General features: G+C 62.5%; 1 protein-coding gene across 1 annotated transcript; it reads left to right on the top strand.

Annotated features, from left to right (window-relative positions):
• Nucleotides 1–174: 174 nt before the first annotated feature.
• On the top strand, nucleotides 175–9,818 carry TBC1D20 (TBC1 domain family member 20). Its single transcript, XM_065692008.1, is given in 9 exon segments — nucleotides 175–289; nucleotides 292–366; nucleotides 2,331–2,516; nucleotides 3,275–3,355; nucleotides 4,591–4,777; nucleotides 5,401–5,502; nucleotides 6,086–6,227; nucleotides 6,797–6,981; nucleotides 7,629–9,818. Coding segments are annotated over 9 exon segments (1,329 nt in total). The 3' UTR covers nucleotides 7,885–9,818.
• The last annotated feature ends 386 nt before the right edge of the window (nucleotides 9,819–10,204 follow it).

Here is a 10,204-nt window from a genome sequence, read left to right as displayed (position 1 = left end):
CGGGCGCGGCCGCGCACTTTTGGGGCTTTCAGCGCTGTTTTGGTGTATTTGAACGCAAAGCCTGAAGCAAGCACGCCGGCTTCCACACGTGCTGCGCGTCCCCTTCCGCGCATGCGCAATAGCCCCGCGCCCCTTCCGCCATTGTTGTTTGCCTCACGGCTCCACGCTTGCGCTATGGGGTGTCGTGACGTCCCGCCCGCGCGCCGCCGGCGGAGGGGAGGGGGGGGGGAAGAGGAGAAGGAGGCGGGACGGGACCGGACCGGACGGCGCCGGGAGCGCGGAGCCCCAGGCCCGGCCCGGCATGCGCCGCAGCGCCCGGGAACATGGCCCGGCGGAGCCCGCCGCGCAACGGGGTCGGCGGCCACGGTAAGGGCCGGGCCGGGCCGGGCCTGGGGGGGACGCCGGATCCTCTGAGGTGGGCGGGGATTAGAGCGCCCCCTGACGGCGGGGCGGAACTCGGCGCCGCTCCCGGGGCCGGGCGCGGGGGGGTTACCGGTACCGCGGGGGGGGGGGGCTCAAGAGAAGGGGCCGGGCCCGGGCCCACCCCCTGCGGCTGCGGGACCGGCTCCGGCCGCAGGAGCGGGGCTCTCGGCGGGCCGCAGAGCAGCCGGGGCCTTGAGCTCTGCGGCTTCACCGCCCGCCGCGGCGCTGACCGGGGAGGGCTCTGCTGGCCCGGCCCCGCCGAGCGCTGTGCTCGGGGCTGCCGGGGGGAGCCGCTCCCGGCGGGGCGGGCCGGGTGCTGCGCGTCCGCGGTGTGAGCGGTGCCGTGGGTTCCGGCTGTGGGTGCCCGCGGCCGGGTCTGCGGTGCCGCCGTGTCCGGCGCAGCCACCGTCCTGCGCCCCTGTACAGCCCAGGCGAGGAGCCCGCAATTCCTGCTCCTTCCTGCGCGCTGCTCCCCCAGGGCTTCGTGTGTGACCGGGAGGGACTCCCGCAGCTCCGCTCCTCCTTAGGGCAGGGAGCAGGGAGCAGGGCCCGGCTGCTGTTCCCTGCTCGTAACTTTGTTTGCGCAAGGGGTGGGGATGGAGAGCGGAGCACGCCGTGGTCGCTGCGGGAGGGTTCGGTGCTTTAACGTTACCAGGACTCGGAGCCCGGGGGAGGTGCGGAGCTGGCGCAGGCTCCCTCCCAAAAGAGTGCTCAGAGAAGGGGCAGTGGCTGCTGGGGGCCTCCCCGCTGTCCGAGCAGGCGGACGTGCCCTGCCCGGACACATTCCCGAAGGCAGGAATTCCATTCGGGAGCGGGGAGAAGGGCCGGGACAACGGAGGTGCCACGTGGGCAGGGAGCGAACAGCTGCTTCTCCATCGGGATGCTTTGAGTTCCTCCCGCTGCAAACCCGGTTCGGACACGTCCTTACGCAGTGAAGCCCGATCGGATCCCCGCAGTAGCTGGATCTGTTGGGAAAGCCTTTAGGTGAAGGCGGCGCCGGTGGCCTCATCCTGCGCTCCGGCCCCGCGGCTGCTTGGCGGAAACTCCTCCCGGGTGTGGGATACCGGGTGGCTCCCGGCGGCCTCTCCTCCCTCTGCTGGGGCAGCGGGGACAGGGACCGGGATGCAGTGGGAAATGGTGTCCCCAGGAAGCGCTCTCGAGTCCTGTAAGTGCGTTTCACCCGTTTGAAGGCAGAGCACTGTGTGCTCTGCCTGTTACTCCCTCCCCTGCCTGCGTTATTCCCTTCCCTACCTGTGTTGTTCCCTCCCCTCTCTGCCCCGTGCGCTCCACAGACGGTGGTGGTGGTGGTTTCACACTGGCCCGCCTGTGCCTGTACTGGTACCTGCCAGGTTTGTGTTCCTGTGCTCGTGATTCCTTACCTCTGGTTGAATTCAGCCCCTTCCTGTGCCCGTTGTGGTCAGTGGAAGTGCTCAGACTCCTGCCCAGGGCGCTGCCTCTGCGAGCTGCAGCCTGGAGTCAGTAGGAACACAAAGTCCTGGCCTTAGCAAACACTTGACACCGGAGCTGGCGGCTGCGTCAGGGAGCGAACGGTTGCAGGTGGCTTTGCACGGCTGTCACCGTCCCGCACGGAGCCGTGATCCATTGGGAACATGGGGCAGAGGGATCCCTTGGGCACTGCGTCGGGAGGAGCAGCAGCTGCCTCCCGCAGTGGGACCAGTGGGGATGTTCTGTGAGCTGTGAGGAGCCCGCAGTGCGGAGCCTGAGGCGATGGGGGCATTGAGCTGCTGGGTTGGCCCTGACGGGGCCTGTGCTCGCTGTCCTGTGTCATCTCCCCTGTGCGTGTGTGGCATCGCCATGAGTGGGTTTTGCCCCCTCACGACGTGAATTGCAGCCCCCCCATGCCGGCATTCCCTGCCCCAGCTTCCCTCTCTGTGACCTTCCTGCAGACTTTGATGCCAAGAAGAAAAGGAAAGTGGCGGAGATCTACCAGGCCCTCAACAGTGACCCCATCGACGTGGCCACGCTCCGGCGGATGGCGATCAGCGAGGGGGGGCTCCTGACCGATGAGATCCGCTGCAAAGTGTGGCCAAAGCTGCTCAGTGTGAACACGGATGACCTGCCCCCCCTCCCAGGTACAGCACCCAGCTCTGAGCCCCGGGGCTTTCACAGGCGCTGGCCCAGGGCTGGGTTTGTTGGGTTGGTTCCGTCTGGGGCCGTTCAGACGGGTGGTGTTTCATGAGCCTGGTCTCAGAGCCGGGCATGCCCCGCTGCTGCAGGGGGTGCCTTGGGTTGCACGGTTAAAACTGTGGAGCAGGGATGTTTCCAGGAGTGCCGTGTTTGAAGGCCATACCTCCCTCTGGAGAGGGACTGCTTTGGACAAGGGCCTGTAGGGGCAGGACGAGGGAGAGTTGGCTTTGAACTGAAGGAGGGGAGACTGAGATGAGCTCTTAGGCAGAAGCTCTTCCCTGTGAGGGTGCTGGGGCGCTGGCACAGGGTGCCCAGAGGAGCTGTGGCTGCCCCATCCCTGGCAGTGCTCAAGGCCAGGCTGGACACAGGGGCTTGGAGCAAGCTGCTCCAGTGGAAGGTCCTGGTCCAGCCCTGCTGCCCGTGGCAGGGGTTGGAGCTGGTTGAGCTTTAAGGTCCTTTCCAACCCAAACCAGGCTGGGATTCTCTGATTCTGTAGCTGACAGTCTCACTTCCTCACACTGAAGTGTGCTAATGTCTGAACACAGCAGCAAAAGTGAGGGGCCAGGGATGGAGCGTGACACATGAAAAGGGGGACACGCCATGGGATGTTGTGTCTGTGTGCGCAGCCTCATCCTCCTGCCTTCAGCAGGGCCTCTCCCTCTCACCTCTCTCCATGTTAACCGTATTCCTCTTTTCCTCACAGGAAAGGAGCTGCGGGAGGACAATAAGGATTACCAGCAAGTGCTCCTGGACGTGCGGCGATCCCTGCGCCGGTTCCCACCAGGTGAGGGGGGATTCTGCTCTGGCCTCTCTGGGGGTGAGCTCTGTGCTATGGGGTTCCCGCAGCTCCGACCTCACTCGGGGGGGGTCACAGGAGGTGACGCTCCAAGAGCTTGACTCTAGAAAGCCAGAGCTTACAGCAGCTTCTCCATGCAGCAAAGCCACTCTGAGCTCTCAGCTGGGTCTGATGTGCCTCCCCCTGTTGCCCCCCACTGCACATGGAACAGTTGTCGGCCCCTCGCCTGCCAGGAGCGGGGTGAGGTTTGCATTGATGGGGTGCTCGAGAAGCAGCCTGTTTATTTTGGAGCCTGCTCTGGCCCAGGGAGGGGGAAAGCGGCTTTGTCAGCGGTTGGAACCATTTCCGGTGTTAAACAGCCTCCAAATCGGGTTCATGCACCAGATTTAGGAGGGCTCGGAACCTTTAGAAGCAAAACGTGTTGCAGTTGTTCAGTTCTGCTGCGTGCCTGGGGCCTTGTTGTGCTATTTATAAAGCATTTCATCCCCAGCTCTGCAGAGCCCTCGTTATTTCTGGCCAGAGCCTGCTTCCCCCTTCTGCTGCCTTTGTGTGAGTGAGCACTTGATTCACCCTGACTCCCTTTGGAGAGCGGATGCCCCATTCCTGGCGGGTCTGCTCACACTGAGTGGCAGCCTCCTGCCTATTTTTAGATGCATCAGTGAAGCAGGGGAGAAGAGGAACTTTGTCACTGCAGGATCTCCATTGGGACCTGCTGCTTGGCCTTTGGGTGTTTTGTCTATGGACAGGGATTGCTGGAAACCGGCTGCAGCTGCAGGCACGGGAGCAATGTTTTTCCTGTCGCATCCTGTCCCTCAACCCGTGGTGTTAGCAGGGACTGATGTGGAGCTGTGGTGGGTGCTGCTCTGAGGCCGCTGACACAGTTTCTGTGCAGCTGGATCCGGTTTAATCTTTGTAGAACCTCTGGGAAATTAAAAATGATGGAAGTGTCCTCAGTGCTGGGTGTGCAGCACCATCCTGCACAGCTCTGCACAGCAGTAAACTGGCAGTGTTCAAGGCCAGGTTGGACGCAGGGGCTTGCAGCAGCCTGCTCTAGTGGAAGGTGTCCCTGCCCGTGGCAGGGGGTTGAAGCTGGATGATCCTAAGGTCTCTTCCAACCCAAACCATTCCTTCACTGCTGCTCACACAGGGCCGTGTCCTGCCAGTCTCAGGACAGCAGATCCATGTGTAATGGTGACTCCGAATGTCTGGTGCTGTTCCCACAGGAATGCCGGATGACCAGAGGGAAGGGTTGCAGGAGGAGCTCATCGATATCATCCTGCACGTCCTGAAGCGCAACCCGCAGCTGCACTACTACCAGGGCTACCACGACATCGTGGTTACCTTCCTCCTGGTGGTGGGGGACAGGCTGGCTACGGCACTGGTGGAGAAGCTCTCGACGCATCATCTCAGGTACTCGGGGGGCTCAGCTGGAGGAGAGGAGCTGCATGGGTGTCCCGGCCTGTGGGGACACAGCACAGGCAGAGCTGGCCTGGAAGGCAGAGCCTTGGGTTAAGGCCATACCCAGAGGGGTGCCGTGGGGAGCAGTGTGACCACACGTGGCTTGGCAGGAGCCGTGCTCTGGGGAAGGGCTAACTGAAGGCTGCCAGGTAATTGGTGGCTGCAAAGGCAACTCCCTGCATTGTGCACAGCTCTCTGGCCTCTGCTGCCGGGGCCTGGCTGTGCCTCCCCCTCAGCCTTACACAGCCCTGGGCAGTGTGGGCTGCACCAGCCATGTCCTGAGCCCCACGTCCTGGTTGTGCGCTGGAACCAGCACAAGCCTTCAGCTGGGTTCTGTTTTGGAGGGGTTCTCCCTCCTTTCCCAGGGAGGGAGTGGGGTTTTGGGTGCTGGGAAGGGTTTATGGTTCAGTTGGGATGGAGGCTGGCCCAGATGGACAGAATTCCCTGGGGCTGGGGCCACCCTGCCAGCAAAGCTGTTTATTGCAAGTGCATTTCTTTACCTTCTGGCTGCCTCCCTGGAGGCAGAGCTCACTGACATGGTTGCTTGATGAAGCTTCTTTTCCATCTTCCCTCAGGGATTTTATGGACCCAACGATGGATAATACCAAGCACATTTTAAATTACCTGATGCCCATCATAGACCAGGTGAACCCTAAGGTGCATGACTTCATGCAGAGGTACGCAGACGTTCCCTCAACACAACTGTGTCAACTGCAGCCCCACAGCCAACAGAGACAGCCCAAAGCCGCCTGTCCCCTGATTCTGAGCAGACCCACTCCTGGGCTGCCTCTCTGGAGGGCTTTTAGGTGGTGCCATTTTCACCCCAGTGCTCTGCAATCCTTATGGGCAAAGCTGTAGGTTTGTGAATGGGGGTTTGTGGCTGGGATCATGCAGAGCTGCCACAAGCACTTCAGGAGCCCAGGTTTTTGGCTGGTGTCACCTTGCTGTGGTTGGTTGCTATTTTGGGGGTAATTCCCAGGATTTGGGGAATTAGGGCCCCACAGGTATAGACTGGGCAGATTGAAACAGAAGCAGGAAAGTAAGTGGGGAGGTTCAGTCCCAGGTCCTTTCCTGGGCAAGTGCCTCCGTTAGGTTTCATGGCCAAGCTGTTCTTGGGTACCAAGCAGGATTACAGCTCGCAGGTGTTCATGAGCCTTTAGGGTGGAAAGGAGCCTGCAGGACTGGCCCTGCCAGGCGTGGGGCTGCAGTGCAGGGCTCGAAGAGCACCTCAGCTGGGCTGACAGCTTTGTCTCTGTGCAGTGCGGAGGTGGGCACCATCTTTGCTCTCAGCTGGCTGATCACCTGGTTCGGGCACGTCCTGTCCGACTTCAGGCACGTGGTGCGATTATACGACTTCTTCCTGGCCTGTCATCCCCTGATGCCCATTTACTTCGCTGCTGTGGTAGGTGTTGGCTGGAATGGCAGGGGAGGAACTGGACTGTCCTGTGGTGTGGTGGTGGTTTGGGGCTGGCAAACCCAGTGCTGCTGCTGTCCCCTGCTCTGCGGAGACCCCCGAGGCCAGTGATGTCCTTGGCAATGGCAGGAGGGATGCAGGAGAGCTCGGGGTGGCCTGGATGTGTCCAGATGCGCAGCCTGGTCAGGTTCAGTGCTGTGTGGGTAGCAGGAGCTGGTGGTTTGCTTTGCTTTCATGTGCTGGCCCTGCTGCTGGGCCCTTGCTGGGGCATCTGGCTGGCTGGGGACAGCCCTGTGCTGTGCTGCCCTTTCTCCTTATGGGGGTCCAAGTAAATCTCTCTGAGCCCAGAAAGGGCCTATTACGGCCTCAAGCCTTGGGAAGGGTTTGGCATTGCTCTTCCCAGACAGGGACCACTTCACTGCCGTGTGGCCCCATGAGGAAGGGCAGCTCTTCCAGCTGGAAGTGAAATGTTCTGTGGCTCTGAAGTGAGTGCCAGTGGGTGACAAGGCCTCGTCCCCACTTCCCGCTGCCCTCTGAGCTCTCGCTGCTCCCTGCAGATCGTGCTGTACCGCGAGCAGGAAGTGCTGGACTGCGAGTGCGACATGGCCTCTGTGCACCACCTCCTGTCCCAGATCCCACAGGACCTTCCCTACGAGACCCTCATCAGCAGAGCCGGGGACCTCTTTGTCCAGTTCCCCCCCTCCGAACTCGCCCGGGAGGCAGCCCAGCAGCAGGCTGAGCGGTGAGTGCTGCCCCTGGCTTCGCTCCATCCCCTTGCTGGGTCTTGCTTCCTCATGAAGATCGGCCCCTGTTGGAGCACTGGGTGCAGCTCTGGTGTCCTCAGTGTAAGAAGGACATGGAGCCATTGGAGCAAGTCCAGAGGAGGCCACAAGGATGATCAGGGGCTGGAGCAGCTCCCATAGGGAGCCAGGCTGAGAACACTGGGGCTGTTGAGCCTGGAGAAGAGAAGCTGCGTGGAGAGCTCAGAGCAGCTTCCAGTGTCTGAAGGGGGCTACAAGGATGCTGGGGAGGGAGTCTTCATCAGGGACTGGAGGGATAGGACAAGGGGTGATGGGTTCAAACCGAAACAGGGGAACTTCAGGTTGGATCTTAGGCAGGAGCTCTTCCCTGTGAGGGTGCTGAGGCTCTGGCACAGGGTGCCCAGAGAAGCTGTGGCTGCCCCATCCCTGGCAGTGCTCAAGGCCAGGGGCTTGGAGCAAGCTGCTCCAGTGGAAGGGGTCCCTGCCCGTGGCAGGGGTTGGAGCTGGAGGAGCTTTAAGGTCCCCTCCACCCCAACCCACTCCATGGCTCTGTGATCTTCCCCCTGGCAGGAGGCAGGTCCCGAGGACGAGCTGGGGCCACTCCTTGACCCCATTTCTTCTCTTGCAGAACCGCGGCTTCCACGTTTAAGGACTTTGAGTTGGCCTCAGTGCAGCAGAGACCCGACATGGTGCTGCGGCAGCGCTTCCGGGAGCGGCTGCGCGCGGAGGAGAGGACAGAATCCATCCTGGCAAAGCCCAGGACCAACCGCTTGGTCAAGCTGGCTGTGATGGGGCTGACGGTGGCGCTGGGAGCCGCTGCCCTGGCCGTGGTGAAGAGCGCCCTGGAGTGGGCACCCAAGTTTGAGCTGCAGATCTTCCCCTGACACCCCAGGAAGGGCTGGCCCTGGCCCTGCGCCGCTGCCGCATGCACCGGGTGGTGCTGGGCGCGAGGACGTGGCTGGAAATGACCTGTCCGGTGATGGGGTTTTATCGTTGCTGCGTCCAGGGACGCTTTTGGCCTTTACAACGGAGACCGAGGGGAGCCAGTCCAGCAGGATTGGACCCCACATCGATGCTCACTTTGTTCTCTCCTCCCCGGGCAGGGCTGAGCACACGGGCACTGTGCCACCACCTCCTGAGGAAGCGGAGTTTGGAGTCCAGCTCTTCAGGCTGCACCCAGGTGACTTGAGCAGAGAGCTGGGTGGGAGCTATCCCAAAATGATCCCTGTGGGGTAATTAGGTTGGAGCAAGGGCAGGTCCCCACCTGGAGCAGAATCTCACTTGGCTGGGGGATGTTACACTCCTGAGGAGCCAGGCAGCCCTGAGCTCTGCATCACTCCTATCCGCAGGCTGCCAGTGCCCCACGGTCCAGCCCTTTCCTATGGGCAACCTCTGAGCAGAGCCAGCCCTTTCCCAGTGCCCTGCCACTGAGGTTCTCTCCAGCGTGAACATTCCCTGTTCTGCTTCCTCATCTCTGCAGCCTGGTGGCAGGAGAGAAGGGCAGGGACAGGCGCACAGTGGGGTGGCCCCAGGGAGCCCGCCTGCCCCTCGCTGGGCTCCGTCGCTGGCAGCAGTGTGGGTGAGCAAGGGGAGCCGCGAGCGTCGCACACGCTGCCGGAGGTGTGTGCTGCCATGTGCCTCATCACGTCACCACGAGTCTTAGCAGCACCACAAGCACCCGTCGCAGGCTTCTCTGACAGCTCCGGGGGTGGGTTTGAGCGCAGGGAAAGGCTTTTTCCACCGTGTGAGCCCCTTTGCACGCGTCAGAGTCATGGCAATAGGAAACCTTGGTGGAAAACCTCCCCCAGGAGCTGCTCTCGCTTCAGAGCAGCACAAGGGACGGAGTTTCCCTGTCAGCCCCCCCCACCAGGCACAGCTCCTGCCTCGCCTCCAGCCCCATGCACAGCCCCAGCGCTCCCTCCGCTCCCTCAGCCGCAGCCCCCCTGCCCAGCTCAGTGTCCCACTGAGCCAAAGCCAGGCCCGCTCCATGCCTCTACCTCCCCCTGAGCTGCTAAACCTCCCGCAAGTGCCCTTACCTGTCCCTCTGCTCCCCTGCCATTGCTGCGTGGTGCCCAGTGCCCTGCCCGGGGGCTGCACCCCTGGAAACAGGCGTTGGCTGAAGAGTTTGGGATAGAAAGCTCATTCCCTGCGTGTCCCAGCCCTCTGCTGGGGTTCTGGAGGCGCCTGGGGGCAGTTCTGGTTTGCCCTGTGGGCTTTCACCCTCGGAGGGGCTGTGCCTTTGTGACCATCAGGGTGGCCGCGGGGCACAGGGGCTCTCCTCCTGTGGTTCCATGAAGCCGAGCAGAGGAGTTTCCTTTGCAGGCAGCATCTGGAGCGGGTGGATGCGCCCTGGCCCAGGCAGGATGGGCCCCGAGGCCATTCCTGCTGCTGCCCCCTCACTCCAGGGCTCTGTGCCCATGGTGGGAGCCGGGGGCTGCTCTCAGAGCTCCCTCCCGGTGTGGCTGAAGGCAGAGCCCGTCCCTGGCCCCCCCCAGCCCCCCGAGGGCAGCAGCGTGTGGGGCAGAGGACGGGGCTTTAGCACTTTAGCAACTCGTGGTGCAGGAGAGACTGTGGGGCCCTGGGGGTGCTGCTCGGTCCCAGGGCCCCTCTGTGCACTCCCCAGCACCCCAAAGGAGGGGATGCTGACCCCCCCCGGCTCTCTGCCCACGATGCACTTTAGTTGTTGCGTTGTCCCCGGGGAGGAAGGGGCTGGAGGAGACGCTTCGGGTGTTTCAGTGACTCTGTACAAGGACTTCACATCCCCCTGTCCCTGCGGATTTGTACAAAGCCCACCCTGTACAATAAACTGTTACCAACACCTTTCCTGCGCCCGGGGCTGTGCTCCTGGCACCCTGCGTCCCAGAGCTGGCGCATCCCTGTGGCCTCGCAGTGCAGCCGGATGGGGATGAGCTGCCCGTGGGTCCCTTGAGCTGCTCCAGGCTCTTCCTTTGCAGCCGTGGCCAAATTGGGACTCAGTGCAGAGAAGAGCCCACGGGAAGCATCACCTTTATTGACCCCAAAGGAGCGGCAATGGGGGCCGTGTGCCCGCGTCCCCCCGGTGCTGTTGTGTGGATGGGGCAGAGCTCAGCCCCGTGCTGAGGTGAGGACCGCGGCTGCGTTCGGCAGCTCTTCCTCCCCGTCCTCCTTGAGGAGCCGCTCCCAACGCCGGGAAGCATCACTTGGCCTTGGCAGAGCCAGGTGGCT

This window comes from Lathamus discolor, chromosome 11 (genome assembly GCF_037157495.1).
Source record: "Lathamus discolor isolate bLatDis1 chromosome 11, bLatDis1.hap1, whole genome shotgun sequence".
NCBI classification, from domain to species: domain Eukaryota; kingdom Metazoa; phylum Chordata; class Aves; order Psittaciformes; family Psittacidae; genus Lathamus; species Lathamus discolor.
Note: the sequence above shows the minus strand (reverse complement) of the source record. Positions and strands in the feature narration are given on the sequence as shown.